The 27,482-nt window shown below is 48.9% G+C and overlaps 7 protein-coding genes and 1 non-coding gene across 8 annotated transcripts; 4 read left to right on the top strand and 4 right to left on the bottom strand.

Moving 5' to 3' along the window:
• Positions 1 to 2,837: 2,837 nt before the first annotated feature.
• Positions 2,838 to 3,161, bottom strand: F4812DRAFT_457566 (uncharacterized protein; the record flags this gene model as incomplete). Its single annotated transcript, XM_047937188.1, has 1 exon — positions 2,838 to 3,161. One exon carries the CDS (start codon positions 3,159 to 3,161, stop codon positions 2,838 to 2,840), a length of 324 nt encoding a protein of 107 aa, XP_047792489.1.
• A 1,819-nt stretch (positions 3,162 to 4,980) lies between these two features.
• Positions 4,981 to 7,362, top strand: F4812DRAFT_457565 (uncharacterized protein; the record flags this gene model as incomplete). Its single annotated transcript, XM_047937187.1, has 2 exons — positions 4,981 to 5,798; positions 5,862 to 7,362. 2 exons carry the CDS (start codon positions 4,981 to 4,983, stop codon positions 7,360 to 7,362), a joined length of 2,319 nt encoding a protein of 772 aa, XP_047792488.1.
• A 335-nt stretch (positions 7,363 to 7,697) lies between these two features.
• On the top strand, positions 7,698 to 8,447 carry F4812DRAFT_421745 (uncharacterized protein). The gene is made up of 2 exons (XM_047933588.1): positions 7,698 to 8,300; positions 8,362 to 8,447. Exon 1 carries the CDS (start codon positions 7,962 to 7,964, stop codon positions 8,193 to 8,195), a length of 234 nt encoding a protein of 77 aa, XP_047792487.1. The 5' UTR covers positions 7,698 to 7,961; the 3' UTR covers positions 8,196 to 8,300; positions 8,362 to 8,447.
• A 4,123-nt stretch (positions 8,448 to 12,570) lies between these two features.
• On the top strand, positions 12,571 to 18,355 carry F4812DRAFT_316381 (uncharacterized protein). The gene is made up of 3 exons (XM_047931391.1): positions 12,571 to 13,093; positions 13,284 to 17,645; positions 17,749 to 18,355. The coding sequence occupies exons 1-3, from the start codon at positions 12,917 to 12,919 to the stop codon at positions 17,818 to 17,820; spliced, it is 4,611 nt and encodes a 1,536-aa protein (XP_047792486.1). The 5' UTR covers positions 12,571 to 12,916; the 3' UTR covers positions 17,821 to 18,355.
• Positions 18,356 to 21,154: 2,799 nt separating this feature from the next.
• On the top strand, positions 21,155 to 21,251 carry F4812DRAFT_t59. The gene has a single exon. It is a non-coding gene; the product is annotated as a tRNA-Gly (tRNA).
• Positions 21,252 to 21,743: 492 nt separating this feature from the next.
• F4812DRAFT_457562 (ubiquinone biosynthesis hydrox) lies at positions 21,744 to 23,304 on the bottom strand (the record flags this gene model as incomplete). The annotated part of the gene is made up of 2 exons (XM_047937186.1): positions 21,744 to 23,035; positions 23,115 to 23,304. The coding sequence occupies 2 exons, from the start codon at positions 23,302 to 23,304 to the stop codon at positions 21,744 to 21,746; spliced, it is 1,482 nt and encodes a 493-aa protein (XP_047792485.1).
• A 197-nt stretch (positions 23,305 to 23,501) lies between these two features.
• F4812DRAFT_421726 (putative sphingolipid long chain base-responsive protein) lies at positions 23,502 to 25,829 on the bottom strand. The gene is made up of 4 exons (XM_047933587.1): positions 25,428 to 25,829; positions 25,171 to 25,233; positions 24,447 to 24,972; positions 23,502 to 24,327 (listed from the first exon to the last, which is right to left on the bottom strand). Coding segments are annotated over exons 2-4 (1,002 nt in total). The 5' UTR covers positions 25,173 to 25,233; positions 25,428 to 25,829; the 3' UTR covers positions 23,502 to 23,853.
• A 974-nt stretch (positions 25,830 to 26,803) lies between these two features.
• Positions 26,804 to 27,397, bottom strand: F4812DRAFT_421717 (uncharacterized protein). Its single transcript, XM_047933586.1, has one exon. The coding sequence runs from the start codon at positions 27,169 to 27,171 to the stop codon at positions 26,944 to 26,946; it is 228 nt and encodes a 75-aa protein (XP_047792483.1). The 5' UTR covers positions 27,172 to 27,397; the 3' UTR covers positions 26,804 to 26,943.
• Positions 27,398 to 27,482: the final 85 nt, after the last annotated feature.

The raw sequence follows: 27,482 nt of genomic DNA, 5'->3' as shown, positions 1-27,482 counted from the left end.
ATGGTGCAAGCACGCAAGCCATCTAGCGAGCGCGCGACCTCGTACCCCGGCGAGCATCGCAACCCCTTTTTTTTTCATTGCATCGTCAGCTGGGGCAATTACCAACCCCCCCCCCCCCCCCCCCCCAACTCCCCCCCCAACAAATTTCTTTCTGCTTATTCCCTTTTTTCTTTATTGAAATCAATAGGACCTACCTACCTGGTATATGATTACTATATATAGATATAGTGAACACAACCAAAACAAGTAGGTACATACTTCCAACGAAGGCAGGCTAGCCCCTCTGATTACACCCCGTACTTCTAACTAGTGTCCACCTACCTTAGGTACCTTAGGTAGGCTGGCATTATAAATTACTTATCATAATCTCTCTCCCTCTCTCCTTAACGGAGCTTTGCCTCCTGAATGTCGTCTCGCTATTCATAGGGATGAGTCCTCATATACGTCACCATTGCCTCTTCTACAGCTCATTACGAGAGTCCATCTGTCCTCTAGTTATAAGAGCTTGCCATCAACACCAGCTTCTACTAACGGGCGAATTTGTAAGGTTAAGTTAGGTAGCCACATAAGTGGCGACGACTCCAGCCCCGAATGACCTTCCAATGTCGAAACGGCTTGTTTATTTCCGCCAGCGGATGTCGTGTAAAATAAGAGGCAAATTACCTATCGCGTGGATATTATGGTGCCGAGAAGAGTGATGACTTACATAGGTATTTTGCATCACAAGAATATGTCATCACGACGCAGAGGTTACGACTTCCAAGGTTAAGCGGAAAAAAACATTACACTAGAATTGTACGAATCTACCTCATCGGTCGTACAGCCGAAGCGCGGAGGCTTAGTTACGAATAACATAATAGAGAGGGTAATGACCCTTAACTCTCCTTATGTTGCCTTTCTCCAAGGGCGAGAGATAGGTATAACCCGGACGACTAGTCGTCGGATAAACATCCCCAAGTGGTCGTTTAAGATAGATAAGTCGATAAGCCGCGAAAGGAAATCTTTCTAGAAAGCCCACCGTCTAGATGATAGAGCTGAAACGACGAACTCGAATCCAACGGCTGCCTTATCGTGTATGGGACATAGGGTGGTATGATCCTTGGGGAATACCTAATACCTGACCCCCAGTAGGGTTACAGATGTGTCGAGTATACTCACGACCTGGAAAAGCTACGGCAAGTAAGCAAGATACGCGACGATCCCGGCGATGATGCGTCCTTGGGCTAGGTTGAGATGTCGAAGAAAGGGGGCCACAGCTTGCGACTTACCGCGTTCCTTCGAGTGGTACATGTCTGCCATCACGGGACCTAGAAGCTACCAGGACAAACGTGATAGGCTTGAAATAATTCACGATTTTTTTATAAGCCAAGAATAACCAGTTGCGTACCATAATACCTGCTCCCGCGCCCAGTACGAGAAATCTACCGATAATCATCAGGAGCAATGAAATCCCCCACTGGGCAGAGAGCATTCCATAAATCGAAGGTATCAAGCATTGCGGATGATATGCTCCTGGCTGCTCATCTCCGCGAGGGGTAGCTACAAAGAATGGACCAATACCCAATTCGAGGAAGTATATACCCAGAGGGAAGTGTAACTTGCGCGGCCGACGCGCCGATATTAATATCGCGAAATATACTACCGAGAGCCGCTGCTAATGTATTAGCTGACATTAAGGTCACGAGCTAGCCGACGGAGAAGATAATGTCGATCGAGACTTTCCACCACTTCGGCCAGCTACATTGATCGTCTGGTTCTCCTCAGGCATCTAGTGACGTTCTATCAAAATATCTACCTAATGGAATAAAGATCTATAACATCGAACGGTAACAACAGCTGTCTACTAGTGCCATCTGATAAGCTTCTAGGATGAGGACTTTTCTTGGCTAGGTACCTAGCTTGCTAGATTCCAGGAGCAATAGGCAAGTAAGTCAGGTACTTAATTTATATGGACCATAGTATTAGAAAATATAATATTAGAAACCCATGTTAATCGCTTGAACGGTGTTGCTTTTAACTAGGACCTTATTGTCACGGTACGGCTCGTAGCCCTCTAGCGGGCTACCATCGTGTATATAAGGTAGGAGGTAGCTAGGTAGACGAGGGCCTTTCTACTACTTCCCTCATTCTCTCCCTTGTGCAACAACAATTATCACTACCAGACCATGACACCTATACGTATTTTCAGTAGGTAACACTGTTATATATCATGTGGAAAGCCATTTGAAAAGTAAAAGTTAGCACTTGGTTATAGTTAATGTGTCAGTATAAGGTATTATAAAGTAAGTGAAAACTTTTAAAATTTCCGAAAATAGATTTCATCCATAACCCCTTAATCTTGCACTACCTGGTATAAGAGGTACCTAGGTGTGTATGTCACGGCACTGTCCTTATAGGTGGAGATAGCATCGTCAACCCCTCGAGTTGACATCAATCTACCTTTTGGTAGTGTAGCGGTTTGATAGAGGTATCTTCCGAACTCTTACAGTGTATTTCAAAATACCCGAATACGTTTCCTAATATTATTTGTTCAAGGTTAATAATAATACTTCATACACCCAAGTACCTAATCCAGCATGAGCTGGCGATAGCACGTATATCCGTTAAACCTCGGCGAATTGCAATATCGAAAAAGTATACCATCCCTTGCGTCCCGTGGCGTATGCCTTCTAACGAGAGTCTCCTTAACCACCATGCACGATACACCATACACTTATACACGACCGTCCTCTTTTACCTCAGAATTTTAGGAACACCCAACAAAAAAAAAAAAAAAAACACTTTCGAATATCCATGACTCATAACTCATAGCACCCTCTTCAAACGCAAGATAAACCTTACACGCGCTGGACTCGGCTGCCTTTCCCGTCGGTGCCGCGCATCTGGCGCGTCCCCGCGGCCTTCTTCCCCGGCCGGCGCGTGATCTTCCCAACCAGCTTCTTGGCGGCGCCCTCGATCTTGTCGCTCAGGTGCGGCTTCCGCTTGTGGTGGGTAGCCGGGGCCCTGGTCGCGCCGGTCCGCTTGGTGGTATGGTGGTGGTGGTGGTTGTGACGGGTTGTCGTGGTGCCGCCGGTGCGCCGCTTGCGTTCCGGCTCGGTGGACACGGTTAGGTGGATGCGCGGCTTGGAGTGGCCTGTTGACGCTCGTGTGGACGCTGCCATGGTTGTGTGGTTTTTATGTTTGTGTAGTGCAGGTGGGTTATAAGTACCAGGTAGATAGGAAGGTAGAGGTTGGGTACAAAATAGTTATATCTAGAAATAAGGATGAGGATGGTTCAACTAGTAGTATATTACCTATGCTAGGTAGGATCATTATATATAAGGTATATATAAAGAGTTGGTAGATGCGATCTCGATGGGACACCCAAGATAACACTTAATACCTTAGGTTAGGTACCTAGTTAAAACCCTCTTTGATATGAAATACGCATCAGATTATACTCGCATCTAATTAGTCGACGTAAACCAGGGGGTGACGTCAGGCTAACTGTCAAGCAGGTTTGCTTTTTAGGGGACATCTTCAGGCTTTTATGACATACGTGGCGAACATTCACACCTACTCATAGGTACTCTTACCATATCGAAAGCCACACCCGGTTGAGAGATGGTCATTGGTCGCTGTAAAGGGATGACGACGCTGAGATAGTTATCCAATAGGAGTGTTGACATTCGCGTCACTCGTAGATTCAAAAGATAATAAAAAATAAAAAATTGTAGAATATGACCATATTTTCTTTGTACCTAACTAACTGTTCTCTGCTGTCAAAGAAGCGTAACGAGAGTACTGGGTGTACCTAAAGAGGTATGTAATATGGCACTTGGATCGCAGCCTGGCTTATGCGGATGGATTTAGTTCTGCAAATTTAATCAGGCTCTCATCTCAGCCAAGGCAACTTTGTCAATAGTATAGAAGGAAGTTCGTCACCTGTATTGACTTCCTCTAACCCCTCCAAACCTTCCTGGAGTTCTCGGTGTAGTAGTTGGAAAGACCCTTGTCGTATTAAGTATTAGGCATGTTAACATCGGGATTTGAGGTGATAGAAAAGACCGCTCGAAAGACCCCTTCGAAAGACCCCCTGGCTAAGACTAAGTCCAGCTCTATCGTATGAACAATTGTGTCGCGTCGGCTTCCGACAAATACGCGAATTATTTAAGAACTTCCACGTTAGGCAAACAATTACCCAGTGGTTTATAAATGGACAAACTTGGGCCACCTCATGTCGAATCGGAACGATGCCCCGCTGGAAATGCCTTGAGCTACGATAGCACAAGGCTTTCTCTACTTTCCGATATCAGATGAGATGAGAATGTTTGAGCGAGATGGATCTAGTATACAACATCGCCCTCCGACGCCATTGGCTGCTCTGCCCCCAAACAAGCTTCCCTTAGGTACTGTAGTCCCGTAGAGCTCTTCCTGAAACCCGCCAATCAACAACGGACGGTAACACACGCAGCTCACTGCTCACCTTAGGTACCTAGGTAGGTATGCATGGGATGTATGGGATGTATGGGCCAGGTGCTACGCCGTCCGCTACAATCAGCAGATGGGATGTAAAACGAGGCCAGCTCGGGGGAAATGCGGAAATGCGGCCCACGTTTCGGTAATCGGGGCTGAAGCTAGGTGAGGAATTTTAGAGTCGGAGGAACCATCTTTCAGCTCTGTTACCTACTACCTAGTTAGTACATCATCCAAGTTCCGAGGCAGGTTTGTAGCTAGGTAGGTGGTGGTCTTTGTAAGATGTAAGCTGGCAAGCTGAGATCACGTATTCAGCTTGCCAAACCCATCATGGCCAAATGTTTTCTCAAATCTACCTGTCCTTTTTATCTACCTACCTTACCTACCTAGCTATTATCTCCTATTATGTAGGTGCTTTACTTGCAGAATCAATATCACCTCGTCTTTTGCCTTCCAATGCACCCACTAGAGTATAGGAAGCGTGGGGAATCCTGCGGCTAAACCAAGCTCACCGGAGACCTTCATATGTCTTTCGACGAGAGCTTAGCAATCCAACTTATATTGTTGGCCATAGTGCTTCGTCAAGTTTTACCTTATTTCTACCTACTAATGATCGAGCCAATCCCCGTCGTGGGGGAATTCTCTGATCCCCCGGCCAACTTGGTACAGCATTCGGAAGGGGGTGGCGATGAGTTTTCCAAAGGGAAAGGAAAAGGGAAAGCTGTCGCGGAAAACATAAACGGCGACTCCTTATCAACTGGTGTGCTAAATACCGAAATTACTGTTGATTGGACCCAGTATGAGCCTCCCGAAGGTCTGAGAGACACGGCCGATTCCAAGTCAGATGTAGTCGCTCAGATCATCCAGGAATCCATCGACAAGGTCAAGGCCAGGATTGCGGAGGAGAAAAAAAGACGGCAAGAAGATGGCGCTAAGAAGTTAAGGGAGACCGAGAAGCTGTTGGAAGAAAAGGAAGAAATCCAGGGCACTGAAATAACAGGCGCGCCCTTGGATGAGAGCCCGAATGAACAAAACTTGGCCGTTCAGGCTCCAGTGCCTGTCTCGACCATGCTAGGAGTGGCTGACAGTAGTCTTATCGCACCAATACAGCCCGTCAAACCAAAGAAGCGCTCGTTCAGGAACCTCTTTCGACGCTTGAATAATGTCGGAGAAAGGGGCGGATCTAGCACAACCGGAGCCGCTCGCCATAAGCGAGATATCTCTCGGAGCAGTTTTGAAATAAGTGGTTATACATCGAAGAGGGGATTTGTGTCTGGAGTTTTGAAGAAAACGGTAACGAACAGCAGTAGCAGCCATACGTCTTCCATCCACGACGCCGAAGTGTAAGCACCCTTATAGGCTATAATATAAACAAACAGAAATCATACTAATACTAGGTGCTCTAGCGAATGCGTCTCCTGCCTGGATGACTTTAACCCTAAGGATATGGTCAAGGCTCCTTGCCACAGCTATTGCAAACGTTGTTTTATACGTCTCATACGCACGACCTGTGCTAATGAGCAGCAATGGCCGCCTAAGTGCTGTCTGAATCCCATTCCATCCGCCGTTATAATACTCAATGTTGGAAACGACTTGAAAAAGCTATATCACGAACGAGTAGCAGAGTGGAACCTGCCGATAAGCGAGCGAGTGTATTGCAGTTCTGCCGGTTGTAGTTTATGGCTTCGGCCGGATCAGATCAATCGCGACTGCGATATCGCAAGATGTTCGGCAGGTCACTGGACCTGTATCATCTGCCGCGGTCCACAGCATGATGGGACCAACTGTCCCGAGGACCGCGATATGAGGATGACTGACGAGCTTGCTATAGAAGAAGGATGGAAGCGGTGCTATGGCTGCCAGGCGTACGTCGAGCATAGAGAAGCATGCCAGCATATGACATGTCGATGTGGTGCCGAGTTCTGCTATGTTTGCAGTGCGCGCTGGCGAACCTGTGCGTGTACGATGGAGCAATTAGCGGCTGTTAAAGAAAGTGCGGAAGCGCGACGTCTAGCCCGCCAAGAAAAAGAAGCCCAGGAGGAAGCCGAGCTTCAAGAGGCTCTATGGCTGATAGCCGAATTCGAGCGCGAAGAAGAGCTCAAAGCTGAGCTTCTGCGACAGGAACAGGAACGGTTGACCGAGGAGCGCCGGGCAAAGCTACTCGAGGAACGCATCAGGAGAGAGGGCGAGAGACGCCGAGCGATAGAAGTCAAATACCTGGAGCTCCGAGAGGTGTTTGTGAAAATACACAAACTCCAGCACATCGCGGTACAGCGGAACCATAGTACCGAAGAAGCAAGACTGGAAAGCCAAGATGTTACGGCATGGGAAGGGCTGCAGGAGAAGCACAAAGCGAAACGTGAGAATCTGAGCACCGTTACAAGGGCCAAGTTGACAAAGCGCGAAATGATACTCGAAAGGGAATACGTAGCACGAGTAGCCGAGGAGCGCCGGATCGAAGAGCAGTACCACGTCCAATTGAAGAAATACTGGTCTCACAAAGGGGACGGCGATGCCAAAGTAGAGGCTGCCATGAAAGAACTGAAGCGTAAGATGGATGCTCGTTTCGCACAATGGGAGAAATGGAGAGACAACGAGCTGGAGAACTACAGCTGGAAAGTCGAGGAAGAGCAGGTAATCGGGGAGGAGCTGATGCACGAAGCCGCGAGGAGGCTGGTGGAGGACATGCTAGAAGCGCAAACGGCGTTCCTGTTACGCAAGACTGCCGAGCTCCGGTGGGTGGACGTGTTGATCGAGGAGCGCAGCCGCATGGTCAACGACATGGAGGTCGAGGAGATCGAGAATGGCGAGAGCGACGATGCGTGGTTCGAAGACGGCTGGCTTGACCAGGACGAACCGGACGAAATGGTTTCAGCAGAGGAATTTTATGAGTGCGCCAACTCATAGGCTAGATAGGCTACAATGGCAATTGTGCTGAAATGAAATACACTTTCGGCTCAGCGGTTTGTCTCTGAGAAATTTCGACTTCCGATTGCATATGAACAATACTTAAGCAGAGTTAGAGGTAGGTACCTACCTAGGCATTGGTGTATGGTATATTGCCTTTCATGTATATTGCACGGAGTGCATCGGGAGGAGTTAGAGTATAGGAAATTCATGATTTTCCTGTCACTGATGATCGAGATCTTAGGCAGGCGGTGTTAGCTGCGGTTGCTTATAAGAACATGGAGCATCTCCAAATTGTTAGGAATAGGGGCAAGTAGAGGCAGGAGTGATGGGGGTTAGATAGATATATGTTAGGTAATTATATGAATGGAAATTATCATCTAAACGTGGCTGGCTTGACGTTGTCATCGTAACTCCCTCCCCCTTCCCGAATTACAGTTTCCGGTAACTATCAAACCTCCGTAGCCCATACCCAAGGCATTAACTAGCACCCACTCAGTTCCACATATCGTCACTCCTAACAGCATCGAGAAAGGGAGTAAAAGCACGTTTCGACAATATCATTCGTTTCGAAACACATATATCTGTAAAACATTGATATGGACCGTGAGAAATATTACCAATCGTACAGCCATTCCCCGCCGACGAACAATATGTCGCACTCCCACCCATCCTCTCATTACCACGGCTCCTCGCCGCAGCAGCACCAGCCCGGGCCGTACCCCGCCGCCGGCGCCGGTGGAAGCCACCAGTTCCACGGCGAGGACCAGCATCAGCAACACCAGCACCAGCAGCGGATGGCGTCGGACCAGGCGTATAGAGCGACGTTGTGAGTCTCCTTTTGAATTTACCGTGGGGTGTTATTGTCTATGTCTATTCTCAGAATCCCAACATACTTACCTAAGGTACCTACCTGGCTTATTACCTTACCTCCTACCCTTTCTCTCTAAGCAGATACTCGACAGGGGGGTGCCTAATCTAATATTCTGAATTACTTACTTTTCTGCCCAGCGCCTCCCACGAACGCGCGGTATTCCAAGACGAGGCGCGCGCGCGGGCGCGACGCCGGGACGCGGCCCGCAACCGCGCGCTGTTCCGCGGCCGGCTGCTCGAGCGCCCCGAGTTCTAGGCCATCACGCTCGGCGTCGTCAGCCTGCTGTACCCCATCGTCAACGAGTACCTCATAGAGCCCTGGGTCGCGAAGATGCACCAGGGTATCGGGCGGAGGGAGCCGGAGTGCAAGTGATATGAATGAATGAACGAGCGAACGAGATGATATGAACTGGATGAGGGGATGGATGGGTGGAAGGGAACGGGCGTTGGCGTTGTAGGGGAGAGAGGCTTTTGGTGGTGGTGGTGGTGCGTCGTGTGATGACCGATGTCGACTTCTCTGGGCGGCGGCGTGGAATTAGGTATGTCGGGTAGGCGGGTTATGTTAGGTTAGGTTAAGAGGTAGTGAAGTGGGTGTAGAAAAAGCTGGTATGTTTACGTCTAAGCCTACCTAGTCTCTATGTCTTGCTTGCCTTTACGCTGCAGCCGCACGAAACACCGGAGCATTAATGAATTATTTTCGGCCGGCTGTCGTATCATTTACTTGTATCATGTTAGTTCTCGAGATCCTATTAATGAGGAGAATGAGGAGTAGGTGGTCAAATCAGCCCAGATTCAAGGTCACGAGCTCTTAAAAACAACCCAACATCCCTCTTTATACTCCAATGTATAGTCTCCGTCTTCGGCTAGGCTTGGGCTCGGGGTCGGCTTAAGACATGGAGTGAGTGAGTGGGCCGTTCTGTTAGATATACTATACTATAAGCATCGACGTACTGGCGGCTGTGTATAGAAATAGCCACCCTTGATCATGCTTTATACAGATGGGTAGTTAGACTCTTTGTAATTAGTATTTGTGATCTCTGGAGGCCAAGGTCGACATAGGCATTGTCAATTTTCCGATGACCGTAATAATGTAGAGGTACCTTATTTTATACCGATTTAACAAAAATATGGCTCCAACTCCACTTGGGTTATTCCTGATCCTTTGTTTAGGATCGTGGGGTTGACTTGCCATATACGAACGTAGTACGTAGTCTATGCAGGAGCATGAATGGACCCTTACCTAACGCCTTATGTATAGCTCCTTTTAATGTGTTTCCTACCTAATGTTATGATACTCTGGCCATGATCTGGCTATTAGACGAGGCCGGTTCGAAACGGTCAGCGGCGAGGAGCGAATCAATTCCTAACAGCAGTTCTTAGGGTCCATGAAAACCTGGAGTATGATGGACCGACATCCACTTTGCGTTGTCAACACCAAAACCATCATACATATTTACCATATATAATAACATCATGTGAAAGATCACGTGCAGTGGACCGAAACCTGGACCTGAGCCAGTTGGTCAAAATGAATGGGGGCGGGCGGTACTGCGTGTCGATCTGAATGTGCGGTGAAAAGTGGCAAAAACAAACAAAGCCCGGCTCTGGGATGAGTATCCGGAAGATAAGGACATATTCGAGAACACGGTACAGACGCGAAAGAACCATAACCATATCCGCGTTTGTGTGGATTCGAGGCTGCGGACCATATCCGATCTGATGCAAATACTACGGCAGTGATACGTCCTGGCCCCATATCCCTAACGAACGAAACGCTGGTAATGCACCACATCGCATCGTGGGAGTCACCGATGCGATCTATACCCATTTATCGAAAAAATGGAAGGCCCTCGAAGGAAGTGCTTCGGCAGGGCTAAGTGCCTCATGCAACGATCCGTTGGTCAATTGGGGAGAAAAAAAAATTTACGTGCAGGACCAGTTAAGTCGAGTTTTATTGTCTTCTGCAAATGGCTTCTACCACTTAGCGTCAGCGGAACACCGTTGGCATGACAGGTCGGTATATGAATTTTAGAGCGGTGAAGAACTCGCGATGCCAATTTAGGTGGTTATTTGTTGGATGCGTATGCATGGGTTGGACAACAACCACTACCCATTCAGATGGGGGCCGGCGTCGAGTAGAAAACGTGCAACCCAAAACGGAGCTGGGAGTGTCGATAGACCACTACATAGTACAATGGCTGCCGATGAGACTGGGCAACCAAACGGGTGTTGCGGGTAGGCCAGGGTTCGGCGGCAGGATACAGCATGTAGTACCTATAGGTAACCCTTTTTTATTTCATCAGTTTTCATGTAGATTTCTATAGCAACCGGAACATGGATTTGGTAGTTGTGGCAGATGTGGCAGATGCATCTGGCATGCTTTAACCTGGTCAGCCTAGCAGTTGTCCTACTCTTTTCGGATGGATTCCAACGACGTGGATGAATGGGCGTCGTGGGTAAAGCCTGGAGCAGATACCAAAGCTAAGAGGTGCATGGCTGCCCATCCATCATGTATCGATACCTTGGCCTTTCCCATTGCAGCCGGAGAGGAGAAGCTCAGGTGGTAAATCCATGGGTACCTCCTATGACGCTTGTCCAACATTACGCGTTTGTATTGCTGTTCTGTAGGCACGCGATATAATAATTCGCCGCACCTGTTGCGCAAAAGGGGCGAAGGACCATCATGCAAGTAAACGTACGAATTTTTCTCGAATTGGAGTCGCCATTTGTCCGTCCTTTAGATGATCGCCCATGCTGCTGTACGCGTCCTCGGCATCCATCAAAGTTCAGCTGGTTGAGAACATCCAATTCAAAGCAGGACCAAATTTATAGTATATTGAGCTGCAGGGGCTGGCTACACAAAAGATTTTTTTAATATATATATTTTTAATACCAGGTACCTACCTGAAGGTACCTGTAGGTACATGATAAAGAAAAGAAGCAGAAGGCTGAGGAGAAAAAAAAAAGCGATTAATCAAATGAGGGGTCCAGTCAAACAATCGGGTGGAAAAGGAAACGGGGGGATGAAAAAATGAGAATTAGGAGCGCAAGATTTCGTTGTGGCGGGGTTTCATTGAAACGCGATTTCATAAGAAGGAATTGTTCGCGCAGGTGCAACACAACGAACGCAGGGACCAGACGGGAAGTTAATGCAACCAAGGAGTCAATTGAGATTTATTACTCTTCATCTGGTCTCTCTCCCTTTGTTATCGTTTGCTAGACAACGCGAGCTTGTACAGACGATCCAATTCAGATTCGGATATGTAACCCCACTCTAGATCGAGACATGGAATAGGTAGGTAAATAGGAAAAGTTGGGGAAAGTCACCTGGTGACTGGCTTTATCCATCGCGCGGTAAAGAGACCTGAAGTGGGTAAGGAACGTTTGGAAAGAGCAAGGACTTGCCATCAAGTGACACATTAGAGTCGTATAGAGGTACAATGACCCGTATAATGAATTATATACTATTGAATGTACTAGTTATCAATTGTATGCGAAGTGAAGGTCTCGGAGTACCTAAGGTGTACCTACAATATGAGGTACCTAGGAAAGGATGGCGGGAGGGTGTTACTGTGTCAAGGCTGGCAGGGGTGTGGGGAAAATAAAAGCGGATCCATCACATCAGCGGCTGTCCAATGATAATGATAACCAGCCATCCTACAAACGGCGATTTCCCCTCTATCGTCTCTTGAGGCACACCCTTCTTCACCTTTGCCATCTTTTTGGTTGTTTCATTTTTTTTTCTCCTTCGCCCACTCAGGTGCATGATGCTCCGTTATTGTTCATCCATTGGGTGGTCGCATTCATACGTGCATACATAATAGGCCCAGACGTCCAATCCGTTTACTGTTTTTTTTTTGTGGTCTTTTATTCCCTTTTGTACCTTTTGCTTCAAGCAGACTGGACAAGGACTTTATGCTGCTTGGCTGATTTGCCCTTCTCTACCTACTCAAGCAAGTACCTACTCAAGCAAGCTATTCGGCTCTAGTATTCCATTTTCGATACAATCAAATAGGAGATCCTGTCGTCAAAAGACGAGAGGTATCCGAATCTGTCGAGGCATGTCTGCGGCACACTGACTGCGAAGCAAAAACCAATCAAATAGCCGGCATCTTCTTACACACCTTTTACTATTTGCATTGCTGCATCACAACATCATTGGTGCTTATCAGAATTCGGTTTTACTGCCTCTTGTACTACGTATTGTACTTACCCCTTGCTCCCCTTGCTTTTCCTATCCCCCATTGCATTACCAGGGACAATTCTTTTTTTCCCCGGAAGCCTTTACAGGGCTGTACGGAGAATGAGACGATAATAATTCAGATCGCGACGTATTGCTTCAAACTGGAAACTCAGACTGGTTGCCTTGTTGACATTCTAACTACGTCTTGTCAACCGACAACGATTCACGATTGTAACATCACCAAGAGGCCTCAGCCCGACTCATACCACCGCCCCCCTCCCCTCCCTTAGATATCCTTAGAATTTCAACCTCAAGGCTGTAAGAATAGACAAGTCAAGGCCTCTCTCTGCCTTTACACTTGAAACATCCCTCCCCGGTTACTGAACTAACAGTGCAGCTTACCACAATCTTTGATTTTCGCCAGTTCTGCCGAAGGTGACATCTCTGCGTCCATGGTTCTCTTATTCTATCGCAACCAGTCGAGTTCCCAATCTCAATATGGCTGCGGCCGTGTTTACAGAATCATGCGGAAGCGCGACAAGAGACGGGTTTAATCAGCCAAAGAACCAGCCTCCCACCGCGATTGCGACTTTGCATTGGGACGAATTGGACCTGCAAACTCGACTAGAGCTTATTGCAAGAGCTTGGCTTTCGGTTTCGACAGTGTTGACATCGGTATGTGTATTCTACCTTAAGCATCTTATTCTATAGCATTCTAGCTATAACCTATATTATGCATGAATGGTTTTAGTAGGCCAGTCATGGTGTGGCACGGCTGCCATTACCAGGGATTTTGAGAGCTGTATCCTACACACTGTCGTAGTAGTTATCGAATGTCGAAGCTGATAGATGTGATCCGGAATAGGAATCAAGTTGCAGGTATAATCAAAATATCGGCCGCCGTGCTATCTCTAAGCCGCTGGTGTTACCTGACGCTACTCCGAAACGATCGCGACGATTATTGAAGCTTCGTGATGAAGATACCCTCCCCCTTGAATTACTAATTGACCCAACTCGAACCGGTGAAGATGCCCGTCAACAAGATTACTCTACGTTAGTGAACCACCAGGCCCCCCCGCTAGATGACGCCCGGTGCCAGCGAAGGAAGTTGTTAATCGAAGACCCAACAACCAAGCATTATTTGGATTTTCTGTCACAAGATGGCTTTATTCAACATGCCAGAAAGAAGAAAAACAACACAAAATCAGGAAATGTTTTCGATTGGGATCAGGCAGCGAAAGAAACCGGCGCCGGAGCTGGTGGGGACGATGACGGCCAAGACGGTGATGCAGGAAACACTGGCGGAGGTACGGGCGGCGATGGCCAGGGTAATGGTAAGGGTGGTGATGACGATGGTAATGACAAGGATAAAGACAAGGGTAAGGGTAAGAATGATGCTGAAGAGAAGGAAAAGGAGAAGGAGAAGAAGGAGAGGGAGAAAGAAAAGAAGGACGACGCAACCAACACAAAATCAGAAGATAGCATGGCTACTGCCGAGACTATTAACGGTAAGAAAAAGAAGAAGAGCAATACACTAGTTGAAGAGAGGGCTCAATCCTTCGAAGCAGCAGGTAAACCCAACACATTCCAGGACGTCAAGTTGGATGAGCCCCCAAGAACGTCTCTAGATCCTCCGAGGACCTCTTTAGATATCAATTCCAGTGGTAGTAGAACCACACCAGAGCCTAGGTCCGGTTTTCTCGGTGGCTTGAGTCGCGGTTTCGGGAGCCTGTTTGGGTCTAAAGATACAGACCACACAAAAGATAAGGAGGAGAAGAAGGAAGAAAGGAGGGAAGAGACAAACGCCAGTTCTGGGAGCATTGATCGACCTAAACTCAAGGATAAGACAGGATTTGGGTTTGGGTCATTCGACGAAACAGATGAGAACAAGGTCAAGATACCCTCTAAAGGAAAGCCTGAAGAGAAGGACGAGGGGTTTGACTTCGGGCTAGGTTCAAGTAAAAAGGATAAGAGCAAAAAGAAGACCAGCATTTGGGACCCCGAACCACTACCCGAAGAGACACCCACCGCTCAAAGTAAGGAATTCGAGTCAAATGTACCTGATGACAACCGGGGAAGCACCTGGGACACTGCTACTACCGCTAAGAAGAAGGGCAGAAAGGGTTCCGCTGTCATAGCACCCGAGCCTGAGAAGATTGAGCCTGTGATCAAAACTGGCAATACCGCGATGGCTGCGATTGACTTGCTTGTCCCACCATCTAGGAAGGACAAGAAAAAGAAGAAGGGTGCCATTGAAGAAATTCCTGAGCCCGTGTTCCCCTCACCGGAATTAGAGCCAGAACTTGATCCAGAAAAGGAAGAGAACCCCTGGAGCGATTCATTTGGAACATCTTCCAAGAAAAGTAAAAAGAAGGGAGTCGAAACACTTAAGGAGTCTGACCCGCCTGCTCTCGACCCAGAGCCTGAAGCTTCGATCCTTGAGGGTAGTAGGGGTTGGGGTATAAAGGACAAAAAGAAGAGCAAAATCGGAGAGGTGCAGAAGGTAGAACTAACAACTCCGCCTGAACCTACCAACACAAGGGAGGAAGACAATATATGGGACTCGACAACTGCAACGAAAAAAGATAAGAAGAAGAAAAGCAAAGCTATATCAACCACGCCAGAGCCTGTTGTTGAGATAGTAGAGGAGAAACCCGAGCCCAATCATGACGATGCCTGGGGGCTTTTTGGAGCCATCAAGAAAGAAAAGAAGAAAAAGACGAAAGACCCTGAGCCCGAGCCTATTCCAGAACCAGAATCTGTAGTTGAAGCCGAACCCGAGCTTGAGAAGGAAGACGACTGGGGAAATTGGGGTGCACCTACAAACAAGAAAAGGAGCAAAAAAAGTAAAGGCGTTGAAGATAATAAAGACGCCGAACCAGTGCTAGACAAGGTGTCTAAACTCCCAGCAGAACCAGAGAAGAAGGAAGACGAATGGGGTATCTTTGGCATTTCCACTAAGAAGGACAAGAAGAAGAAGAACACTGCTGCTGAAGAGCCGTCTAAAGGAATATCTAAAGAATTTGAATCCGAGCCAATCGTACTACAAGAACCTGATGATTTCCCATCCTTTACAATTACAACAAAAGAGAAGAAGAAGAAGAAGAAGAAAGGTTCAGTAGAGCCAGAACTGGAACCTCAGCCCGAGCCCGAACCTATTTCAGAGCCAGTGCAAGGGATTGCACCGGAACCGGAATTAGAACCTGTAAAGGAAACCAACCTCGCAGACGATGATATCTGGTCGTCATTTGGCTCTTCCTCGAAAAAGGACAAGAAAAAGAAAAAGAAAGGTGGCGCAGATGAGCCCCCTAAAGAGCCAGAGCCTGTTCCCGAGCCCACACCTGAATCAGACAGGGTCGAACCTGCTGATGACTGGGCGACTTGGGGGGTTTCTAGTAAGGATTCAGGCAAGGGTAAGAAGAAAAAGAGCATCTTAGATGAGCTTGCCCTTAAAAAATCGGAATCTGAACTGAAATCAGAAACACCGCCCGATCAAAATGATGATGACGTGTGGGGGCTTAGTAGCTCTAAAAAGGACAAGAAGAAAAAGAGTAAGACGGCCACAGCCATCTTAGAAGAGCCATTTAAGGTAAAGGAAGAGGCACCACCAACTCCACCCACACCTGAACCAAAACCTGAAATGGGACACGTTACCACTTCAGCTACTGAACAACCGACTGCTTGGAGCTTTTGGGGTGCAACCAAGAAGCCCACCAACAAAGTGAAGGAGGAATCTCCCATCGAAGAAAGGCACGAAGGTTGGCTAGATTGGGGCAAGAAAAAAATCAAAGCTTCCACAGCTTTAGTCGAAGTTAACACGGAACTAGGACACGAAGGTTCAGGGTCGTCATCCGCTGTCGCTGAAGGTGATGAGTTTTGGGACGGACTTGCGACTAATAAGAATAGAAATAAAAATAGCCTGATGCCGGACTCTATTGAAGAGCCAAAGAATGACGACCCCTGGGCAAGCAGCTCGAAGAAACAGAAAAAGAAGAAAGGTAGCAAGAATATTCCGGTCGAGATCGAGAATGAGCCTCATCTTGACAGTCTCAAACCTGACTCGGTTGAAGAGAGCAGGGGTGGTAATTCAGATGACTTTGACTGGGACTGGGGAAGTTCAAGCAAAAGCAAGAAGAAATCTCCACCTCCAGCACCTACACCGCCTTCATTAGAAATGAGCATGTCGGACCAAGAAATAGGGGAGAATGTCTGGGATGACGCCAAAACCGGAGAAAACGAAGAGGAAAGGAGAGCAGCCGAGGAATTGGCAAATCAAATCGCCGCTGAAGAAGACGAGCTGGCGGCTTTGACAGCTAAAAGCAAGAAGAAGAAACTTTCCAAGTCTAGCCAGAGAAGATTTGACGAACTCACTGCGAAAGCCAAACGTCGTGTTAAAGAGAAGGCAGCTAAGGAAAAGGCCGCTAAAGAAGCCGAGAAGGCAGCTGCAGCGGAAGCCTTAGAAGCGGAGCAGAAAGCAGCGACGGAAGCTCAGGAGGCCGAAGAACTAGCTGCCGCACAAACGCTCGCGGACGAAATTGCGGAAGAGGAAGCAGAGCTTGCCGCACTGATAGCCAAGAGCAAGAAGAAAAAGAAGTTCAAAGCAGTAGACCAGATGAGGCTTGATGAGCTTACCGAAAGAGTCCAGGCCCGTGCTGATGCGAAGGCATCCGAGGAGGATCAGGGTCAAGAAGCGCCTGACGCAAACGGAGAGACTCAAGAAGCAGATGAGCAGGCGGAGGCCGAAGAACAGAGAGAACGAGAGGCTAAGGCACAAGCAGCGCGCGAAGCGGAAGAGGAGGAAGCTCGCGAGGCAGAGGAGCAAGCCAGGCGCGAACGCGAGGAGGCAGAGGCGGCAGCCAAGAAAAAATCAAAAAAGGGCTCCAAGTCTGAGGATAAGAAGTCCAAATCTACTAGTGCTAAGGATAAGTTGTCTAAGAAAGAGAAGGAGAAAGAGCGGGAAAAGGAGAGGGAGAGAGAGGAAAAAGAGAGGGAAGAAGAAGAAGAAGCAGAAAGACAGAGACAACAGGAACAGGAAGAAAAGAAAAGGGACGACGATGATGATCTGGATCTCGACAACATTGATCTTGCCCCCGAACAGATCGACGAACTTTTATCTGGCTTTTCAGCTCCCAAAATACAACCTCAGCCTAAACCCAAGGCTGAAAAGCATAAATCCGATGCATTCTCATTTTGGGGCGCTAGGGCGAAAAGCTCCTCACCTGAACCGGTAAGTAGCTCTAAGACACCAAAAATTTGGGGAGTCAATGAGAATGTGGATGGGAGAGGCATGGATGAGAGTAGATGTGCTGACTCATCAAAGCTTCCGGAAGAACCCCCGGCCCCCCCCGTTGAGGATGCACCGTCGTCTTCGAAGGCACCCACACTCGACGATGACTGGATGAAACCAAAGAGGACTAAGGCTAAGAGCGGTAAACTTGCCGAAAAACTTAGGAAATTTGAGCCGGCCAAAGAGGAAGAAGACGATGATCTGATTTACGGGCTGGCTGCGCCGCCGCCACGTGTTCGTGTCGCACCGCCCGTAGAGGAAGGTGACAAATCTAGTTCCTCTAAAGATATCCTCCCCGGGGGTTTCCCCGAAGAGGACGAGAACGAAATCATCGATATCGTTGACATGGCGCCCGTACAGAAGAGAAAGATGAGCAGCAAGAAGAGCAAAACCAAGACCGTCGTCGAGGTACCCCCTCCACCACCTCAGGTTCCTATTCCGCCACCACCTCCCGAAGTGCCGCTTCCTCCTCCAGCTGTTCCCGACGGGCCCCCGACACCACCACCCGAAGTCAAGTCTTCTAAGAGAGATCGGCACAAGGTTAACCGCGATGGTGGTGCATCATGGACAATGTGGTCGGCAACACCTCACAAAGAGGAGAGGAGATCTAAGCCTAGGTCTGAAGAGAAGAGGGTCCGGATAGAGAAGGAGAAAGAAAAAGAGAAGTCATCTTCTTCTAAAGGCGAGTCGTCGGACAGAGATAACAAATCCGAAGAGCACTCGGGAGTGAAGTCGCCGCCAACCGACAAACCACGCCTCAGCAGTGTATTTCAAAGCACCCCTCCAGTCTCACGCTCTATGTCAACCCGTGACAAACACTACAGTACGAGCAAGTCAACTTCGCGTCGTCATTCGGTCGATATGGCAAACGGTCTCGTATCCCCGCCACCAGAGGAAATACCCGTAATGTCCTCTAAGGCTGCCAAAATCTTCGGCGTTGACAAGAGCCAAAAGAGCCGTACCCGCAAGGTTTCTATGGCATACCCATTAGATGATGAGGATGTTATGATGACTGGAGTGGGGGGCGGCCCTTCGAGCCCTGAGAAGTCGGCTCGTAAACGATCGAAGGTAGGGACACACTACAATACGAATTTCCCTCTCGCTAACCCAAACCAGCCCCAGATCGAGGACGATGCTGTCATGTTCGATACGGAAAACCATGTCAATGCGGTGCCCCTCAAGCGATCAGGCTCGAATGCCAAGAAAGGGATTGCTGGTCTCTTTGGGGGACTCATGTCCTCCACTTCGCGTCCCGAGCCACGTCCTGAGCCACGTCGTCGAAGTACATACCATACCACAGACGATGAAGCTCGGCCTGATAAGAGGGTTAGACGGTCCGCACGAGATTACCACATCGTCGACGCAGAAGCCATAGACGATGAGAGAGAAGCTCGCCGTGCAGCCCGCCGTGCAAGAAGGGCCGAAGAGAAAGCAGCAGAAGAAGCACGTCTTGCGAAAGAGGAAGAACGGCGCGAAAGACGGAGAAGGCATGAAGAGGACGCCGAAGCTCGCAAACAAGCTGAACGCGAGGCCCGACGGGCTGAGCGTAGAGCCGCCCGGGAACGCGAAGCAGAACGCCTCGCGGTCGAGGGTAAAGAGGCTGAAAGAGCCGAAAGACGTCGGCTTCGTAGGCTCGAAAAGGAAGCCGCCGCTGCTGAGGAGATGGAAGCAGAAGCCCGTCGCGCTGCTAGGGCCGAACGGCGGCGAGCGCGCTATGCTGACGCCTCTGGGGACGAAGAAGAACGCCGACGGAGGAGACACGAAGCTAGACGTGCCGAAGAAAAGGCCGCTAGAAGGCGTACCATGCCTGCAGACGAATATGTATACCCTCAGGAAAGATCTTCGCGACATACTATAGATGATCGCGATCGCGATCGTGATCGGAAACGAAACAAAGCGCAGATTTGGCCCCATTCAGGTACAGATTCGTGGGTAAAGGACCATTCAGATCCTGGACCACCCCCTGAGGATGGTCCGACTATCAATGCACCTCCTCAGGATGATGAAGAGGCTCGTCGTGCAGCACGGCGAGCAGCCCGTCGTCGCGCGAAGTATGGGGACATTGATGCGGAAATGGAGGATGATAGACGACGCCGTCGCACGCGCCACGATGAACGAGGTCAACGAGATGAACGAGATGAACGAGACCGTCGCAGAGACCGTCGCGTGGGCGGTTCGGATGGCAGTGCTGACAAGAATGGTGCTAAGGGTGGTCCGCGCGAGTCTTTCTTCACAGACTCTACTCCTCGAAGTAGTTGGTGGAGGAAGCTTACCGGCTCTTGAGAAGCTCTAGCCTTGATTAACAGAAGATGCTGTCACAATTGGTTGCCGGCATTATCGTTTGGATATTTTCTTTTTGCATTATTATTCTCTTTTCGGTTAAACATTTATGAAGATTTGTGGGATATTTTTGGATTGGATTTTGTGCCTTTCATAAGTCAAGGAGGTAGTGGTTCTAAGGGTTGGGTATTCTCTTTTTTTCTCAGATGTGTAATAGGACCCGCTAGCTTTGGAGCATTGGTCGTACTGTATGGCATGGGACAGCCGGGTTTGGATATATGTTGGTTTCGGAGTGACGTGGCAAGGCTGAGGGGATGGGGAGGCAAGCAAGATGCAAGATTTGGGGAATAGGTGGACTGGGTCCATCCAGATGAGGCCCGAGAATACCCGATTGGGCAATTTAGAAGATGAATGCATCGTGTGATAGTGGTATGGTAATATGGTAGGTTAGTTTTTGGTGTAAGCGATGCATAACAATATACCCTTTACAGCCTTGTATTCTATCAGATAGCCAGCCAGAGTTGGTTTTCACATTATCATTTGTTAGTAGAAATACCCAATACAAGTAAAATGGAATAAATAATAAGGGGGATAAATACCTGTTATGATGATGTCTGCGTATGTGAAGGGAGTAGACGGTGCCCAAATGCCTAAACATTTTGACCGGACTGTTTTATTGACTCTTAAGCAAGTACCCGAGCACTTGGTTGCTTGCAGCAGGCCACGATTTTTGTTTGCATAGAAACTCTGTTGTCTATCCATTATCTCGTATTGGAAATGTAGAGTAGAAGGAATAAACGTCCAACATACTTGAAACAGTGACGCGATCTTTAATTCATACAAGTGCGTAATATATGTCATGTCGGTTAAGATAGGAGGTAGCTTAAACCTACAAGTATATAAGGTAATGTTAGGTTAGGTAGGTACCTAGGTAGGTTCCTCCTCAAACGCGTGCCTTACGCTCCCAACGCGTTCCTTCTTTGCCTCATGTAGGCATTGATGGCAGCACTTTCCCATCTCCCCTTATCCAGCCCCCCTAAGGGGGAAAAGGTACCCAAAGCAGTGTATGTAGGTACATAGGTACCTAACCTACCTCAACGAAAGGAACCCTTATAATATCTAATTACAAACCTACCTTCCATCAAGCAATGCCGACGCAAAGAAACCAGGCATCCGTGGAGTAGTAGTTAACTTGTTCCTCTCCCATTCCACCTCTCGGTGGCCGAGTGGTAAGGAAAGACCCGGGTGCAAATCCCGGCGGATGCAATCTTTCTTTCTTTTTCTCCTTTTTACCTTCTGTTATATTTCAAGACCTTGTGTTCACGTCCAGCTCGAGGCTGTTCGTTTTTCTTATTTTATTTCTTAGGTTAGGTTAGGTACTTTTCGTTTTTTCTTAGTCTAGTTGTAACTTGTACCTCGTCAAGACGTTGTCGTCGTCGTCGGTCTTCTTCATAAACCCCTTTTATTACTTCTCATTTTGATCCTCCAAGACCCATAACAATTTGCCATGCCATGCCGTGACTTTATACCCCTTACATGTAGCCCACATATGTATATTCTTGCCTTGTTGACATGCCATTCTCTAGGAAACGGTGCCAATAAGGCTCTACTATTTCCTTAGGTACCTATCGCCTTTAAGGTAACTGTCTTTTTATTATTATTATTATTATCACACAGGTAGTATTCGAGCTCACCGAGCTAGTCTCCTCTGACCTATTAATACTTGTGGTATTGTAGTACAACGGCCAGTCTAAGAGTCTAGAATAACTTGATTCCGTTACCCGCAGCCTGCTCCATGAAGAAGCTCTTCACAGGTCCCATAGCATTAATCGCGTTCAAACCCAGCGATCTCAAGGGTACTAACGGCCCGCTCTCCGCCGAGTAGATCTTATGCAGCTTGTCGCAAACCCCTAAGAGAACGTGATTAGGTCCGTACCTCTCGGCGTTGTAAGCCTCCAGCGACATCCGCGTCCCCAGATCTTGTCCGTGTGATACCGAGAACTCGATCATCCGAGCTAGACTCTCCACGTCCCCCTGGCCTTGGTTAAGACCCTGCCCAGCAAGCGGGTGTATCGAGTGGGCTGCGTCTCCTACTAATGCTACCCGCTCTCCAATATACGTATCTGCGTGTCGCATCTTCAAGGGGAACGACGCGATGGTGCCCTCCTGAACGCCGATGACAGCCTGCGGCACCGCCCGACGGTTAAACTGCGTATGCTGTAACCTCCAAGATAGCTCTTCCTCCTGCCCGGAGCTTATCGTATGCATGTATTCAAGATCCACGGGACGCAGCCGGAAGGCCGCGTTTACCAAAGCAACAAAGTCCTTCGGCGACAAGCTCTTTAGCAGCGCGGCGTTCGCGGGAGTAGTAGACCACACGAGAGTCGATAAGTTCCCAGGGAGAGGTAACATGGCGACAGGACCCGTAGGCAAGAACCTCTGGTACGCGATCTTCATACCGTCGCCACCCCAGCCTTCCCCCTCAAGCTCCAACGTCGCCACAACGCCATGTCTCCCGTAATCCCACCCTCTGCTCTCGATCCCCGCAAACGCGCGCACGGGGCTATTCGCCCCGTCAGCCCCCACCAGCAGCCGCGCCGCCAGCCGCTCTCCGCTCGCCAGGTGCACGACGGGCCACTCGCGCAGGTCCAGGTCCTCCGTCTCCTCGCCGAGCGCTATGCCCGCGACCCTCGCGCCGTTGAACACCGTTACGCCGCCCAATTCCTCTATGCGCCGCAGCAAGCCGGACGTCAGGTTCAGGTTCTCCGTCATGTAGGCGATTGTCTTGCCGGCCGCGGGCGGTGTCCACTCGAACTCGATGCGCGCGTCCGTCACCCCGTCCCACACCTGCATCTCGTGGTACGCCTGGACGCGGTCGCGCCGCAGGTGCGCCCACGCGCCGACACTGTCGAGGAATCGCGCCGACGCGGGGGTCAGGGAGCTGCAGCGGTTGGAGAAGCGGTCGGGAGGTAATGTCCAGGAGCGGACTTTGTCTAGGTCTTGCGCCTCGACGAGAGCAACTCGTAGGCCGGCGGTTATCGGGTTTGATCCTTGGGGTCGACGGGTTAGCTTGGACGACGATAGCATTGGGGTGAACGGGGACGTTGCTATTTACGGGGCGCAACTCACTCAGGGCCGTGAGTAGGCTTAGACCGGCGGGCCCGCCGCCCACGCACACGACATCGTAGATATCTGGTTGTTGCGAGCCGACGGTAGCATAGGATCGAGATGGTTTAGGGAGTAATCGACGGCTACAACTTCTACATAAGCTGGAGAGAGGTCTTTGGAGTTGACGTCCAGAGAGGACTATGGAACCCATTTTTTGTGTTAGCTGCTCGAACCTAGAGAGGAACTGCAGTGGGACGACATTCGTCACTTTGTTTGGAGGAGCTTATCGTTGATAACGATAACCTTACCTTATGGAGCCCTGGATAAAGGAATAATGCACTAATATCCTATCGTTTAAATGCATAGGCTTTCTTCATATGTGCATGCTTATATATAAGAGTCTCTTGGAGGAAAATGAAGCTGATTTATCAACTGATTTATTAACTGGCTATTAGAAAATACCTATGAAGTTAACGCCCATACCAACTTGAAGTCCTACTTAACCGTTCCCAATACCTACCTCCCATTGCAAGCCCAGTATCATATTTCTGTTACCGGCTCCTAAAACCTTCCGTCCTTAACCTAATCCAAGCAGAGAGGATATAACCACATATACCTCTAAACTAAACAAAACTTCCTTTTTTTCTTCTTTTTTTTTTTTTTTTTTTTTTGCCGAAAGTCCCTCCACCATGATAAAAGGTATCATACAAGCTCGAGAAACCATTCTCCTGTTCTTCTTACAACTTCGACTCTCCTCGCATCATTCTCCATCAATGGAAGTTGGCGTCGGGCTCACATGCGGCACGTTACCCGCAGCACTCACGGCCTGATGATGCTCGCCGCCATCGGCAGAAGCGCGGCCAGCGCCAGTCATAACATGCGTATCGCTACCACCACTACCGCCCCTCGAGTGCCCGGTGAAACCCGGTGCGGCGCCACCGTCGCTAACGGCGTGACCTCTGCCTCCTCCTGCCATATCGTCGTGTCCCGCAACCGAGCCGTAGCCGTCCGCGTTCTTCTCCCAGCTCTTGAGGTCGTCCTCGGCATCGTTGAGAACCTGCCGAGCTGCGGCGCCGTTCTGGTACGTCTGCCTCGCGTCCCCGGGCGTGACGGGCGAGTCGTCTAGCAGATCGAGGAGGCGCCGGCCGTGCTTCGCGAGGATGATCTGCTTTTCTGCGCGCTCGATCACGGCCGCGAATTCGGCGTCGTAGGCTTCCTTTAGCTTGCTACGAGTCTATTCCCAGTGAAAAGCACGTGATATTAGTTAGCATCTGCAAATAACCCCGTATAATGAATGAATGCTATTGGGTTAAGGTATAAAAGGTAAGTCAGAAACGGCGGTGATTGGCATACGATGTTCGTCAGCTGGGCCTCGGCGACCAGATTCTCAGCCTCGGCCCTAACCAGCTCCTGCTCGAGGATGGCTAGGCGAGGGCTCTGGGGCTCTTTGAGCTTGAGCTTCTGGATCTCGTCGGTGATCTTGGCTTTGGCGTCGCGGCTGGGCTGGACGCTCTTCTCCGTGTTGCGGACGTACTTGAGGACCCCGCGGGCCTCGTCGAGGCCGTGGGCGTACGACTCCTCCTGGGTGCCCAGCTCGGACAGCACAACGCCGATCTTGTCGCTGATGTCGGACACCGCGTCGTCCCCAGTCTGCTCCCCCCACTCTGACAGCTGCTTTGCGATCGTCTCGCGCTCCCGCCCCGCCGTCTCATGCGCCGATACCAGGTTGTTGCTCGACTTGATCAGCTGGTACAGGCGCCGCGACAGCTCCGGCTGGATCGACCCGCGCAGCGACGCGAACGAGAAGCCCTTGCGGCGGGCGGGCGTCGGTGGACCAGCAGGGCCTCCCTTATTAGAACGGATGGAGAGCGAGCGATTCCTAGGGAGAGCAAGTCCTAAGTATTAGCAGGTGGTGGGTTTTACCAGCTGAGACGTAGATAGGGACTGCAGAGGGGTTTACAGATATGTCGATCCTAAAGAACGACTGCTGCCTTTGCGACTGAGCTGAGACATCCGCTCGAGCTCGGAAACGCCCTTGGAGTTGCTGGTGAAGAATTGAAAATCCATCGTGACCTACATGATGTAACGAAGATGGAGCTCGACGTAGCGGGTTGAGTTCTCCCTCGTTTAATTAGGATAGCTACCGACCGACTAGTTAGCTGTTTCCCATCTCTCGTAACTTCTTCATATTTCCTAGGTAAGTAGTTTCTTGAAGTAGTTCCTTATTTGGATCTCGATAGGTTCTCGATGCAACGGTGGAAGGCGCGTGAGGTCCATATCTCATTACTACATGTGTACCTAACCGCGAAAGGGGAGGCGTCCCATTAGACTTACAACAGTATATGCAGCTCGTAGCTTTAGCTATAGCAGACCCGGTATTCAACGCCTCCTAACCTAGTAGCTTAAGATATCTGTTAGAGGTAGGTAGCACTTCCAGTGGGGCGTGGTATGTAAGGTATTCCGCAGATCAGAAGATTACCTTAGGTAGCTGGGTAGGTATGGTCGAGCAAGGGTTTTTATTAGTGTATTAGTAGCAGATGAACAAAGAGCTACCTAGATTAGATGACAACTTGAGCTGTCAAGTCAAGTAGAAGTAGAAAAATATTAAAATTGAATCCTCAATATTTTTTGTTGAAAACAGCAAGATTCATCATGTCTCACATCAAACTCCCTTCCTTCTCCTCGGCCTTAAACAAGCACACTGCACACATCACATTTGCACAAGTGAACATGGATGGCGTTTGTTAGAGATATAGTATCATGTATGTAGAGGCAGTTACTAAATACTGCAAAGCTAAGTAAGCTTTAGTATAAGTGGATGACGACGAAAGAGAGCCAAGGGAACCATCGTGACGTCATATCTTTTCGCCCGACCCCACCAAAGCTCCCCAAATTCAATTAAGAAATAGATATTAGACCCGACCCGATATTAAAAGATGTATATGTATAAATCACAGCTTTATCCTTCTACCAGCCCAATCTTTCATCATAAATTCTTCTCAGTCGTGTATTCCTTTAAGAACGATGCAGCGAATCTTATAGTAAGCCGCATTTCAAGAAGTAATTATTAATTGCGAATTATGTGAGGAAAATAAGGTATATATGAATTGATGAATAAAAATCATCCGTCAGCGGTATCTCGTCTGGCTGGTCCTCTCGTACAGCACGGGGGTGCTGCGGCGGTAGCTGGCCGTGCTCACGCGGGGGCTGTGGTGCGTGTGATGCGAGTGGTAGCTGGCCCGCGGCGTGGACGAGTGGTGGTGATGGTGGTGGTGGGCCTTTCTCGTCGGGATATACTCCTCGTGGTAGTAGTACTTTCGCGAGGGCTCGCCGCCGAAACACATTTTTGATATATTTATAAGGTATATATATATATGTTTGAAGTGTTGAATATAGCTTGAAGAAGAAAGAATAGTAGATAGGTAGGTAGGTATGAATTAATTGTCGTATGGCGGATCTAGCCAAGTCGCTGAGGGGGTAGTTTTGACTTATACCCAAAGGAGGCCAGTCCTTATAGAAGCTTCGAGATAACGACTTCGTTCAAGCGCGGCAAGATCTGAAAATCGAGCGAATAGCGTAGGTTTCTTTTTCTTTTTTCTTTCCTTTTAAATTTTCTTGGGGTTTATCTATCGACACGGATGGTGTTGGGATGTATAGATGACGGTCTACCTCTAACGTTCAAGTTCAAGAAAGCCGGAGGGAGACTGATAGTTCAAGTATTTATCCAGTCTCATAACGACCAAGAGCTCAGCCTTGCTGACCCGAAAAGGTCACGAGGAGGGAAGCATCCAGTGTAACCCTTCGTTTTACCTTAGGTACACACACCGAAAAGACGTGTGTTCTGGCTGATCTAGGTCATTGGCGTTGTCATTGGAGCTAGGATGGTCTCTACAAGATCTTCAAAGATCATCGCACGCATCTTATTTTCTTTTTTCTTTTCCCTGTCGTAATCCCTGCAGCCAATACAGACGATACTAGGTATTGTACATGCATATACAGACATACATATCAGATGTATGCGCATGCAACTATTGACATGACATAGGACCAGAAAAAGAGGGTGGTACGAGAACCGCATAAACCTCGAAATTTTTCACGCCACACACGCAGTTCATCAGCGACCCTGGTCCCCCGGAGACCTAAGGACCTGCGAAGACTCAAGGGCTCCGTCTCTCTGGCTTCGGTTCTACAATTCAAGACTTACCAGGCATCTAACCTGCGACTTACCCGCATAAGTAAGAATAGTTCATCCCGTGGCAACCTATAACACGAGGATAAGCAGGTGTATCCCTTGTAGATGGGAGCATTAATACACATTTCCATATAGAACCGTCTCGTTTCCAAGGAAACCTATTACTATACTTTTCCAGCGCTTCCAGATATTCTCCC

Source organism: Daldinia caldariorum (genome assembly GCF_022478825.1).
Source record: "Daldinia caldariorum strain CBS 122874 unplaced genomic scaffold F4812scaffold_4, whole genome shotgun sequence".
In the NCBI taxonomy this organism is placed as follows: Eukaryota; Fungi; Ascomycota; class Sordariomycetes; order Xylariales; family Hypoxylaceae; genus Daldinia; species Daldinia caldariorum.
Note: the sequence above shows the minus strand (reverse complement) of the source record. Positions and strands in the feature narration are given on the sequence as shown.

What these genes read in the sequence shown, in the direction of transcription:
- F4812DRAFT_421745 (XM_047933588.1), top strand. Translation starts at nt 7,962, where the DNA reads ATGGACCGTGAGAAATATTACCAATCGTACAGCCATTCCCCGCCGACG.
- F4812DRAFT_316381 (XM_047931391.1), top strand. Translation starts at nt 12,917, where the DNA reads ATGGCTGCGGCCGTGTTTACAGAATCATGCGGAAGCGCGACAAGAGAC. An exon ending in TTTCGACAGTGTTGACATCG is followed by an intron (nt 13,094 to 13,283) that starts GTATGTGTATTC and finishes GATCCGGAATAG; the next exon opens with GAATCAAGTTGCAGGTATAA. An exon ending in AAAGCTCCTCACCTGAACCG is followed by an intron (nt 17,646 to 17,748) that starts GTAAGTAGCTCT and finishes AGCTTCCGGAAG; the next exon opens with AACCCCCGGCCCCCCCCGTT.
- F4812DRAFT_421726 (XM_047933587.1), bottom strand. An exon ending in AGGCCCAGCTGACGAACATC is followed by an intron (nt 24,328 to 24,446) that starts GTATGCCAATCA and finishes CACTGGGAATAG; the next exon opens with ACTCGTAGCAAGCTAAAGGA.
- F4812DRAFT_421717 (XM_047933586.1), bottom strand. Translation starts at nt 27,171, where the DNA reads ATGCGGTTCTCGTACCACCCTCTTTTTCTGGTCCTATGTCATGTCAAT.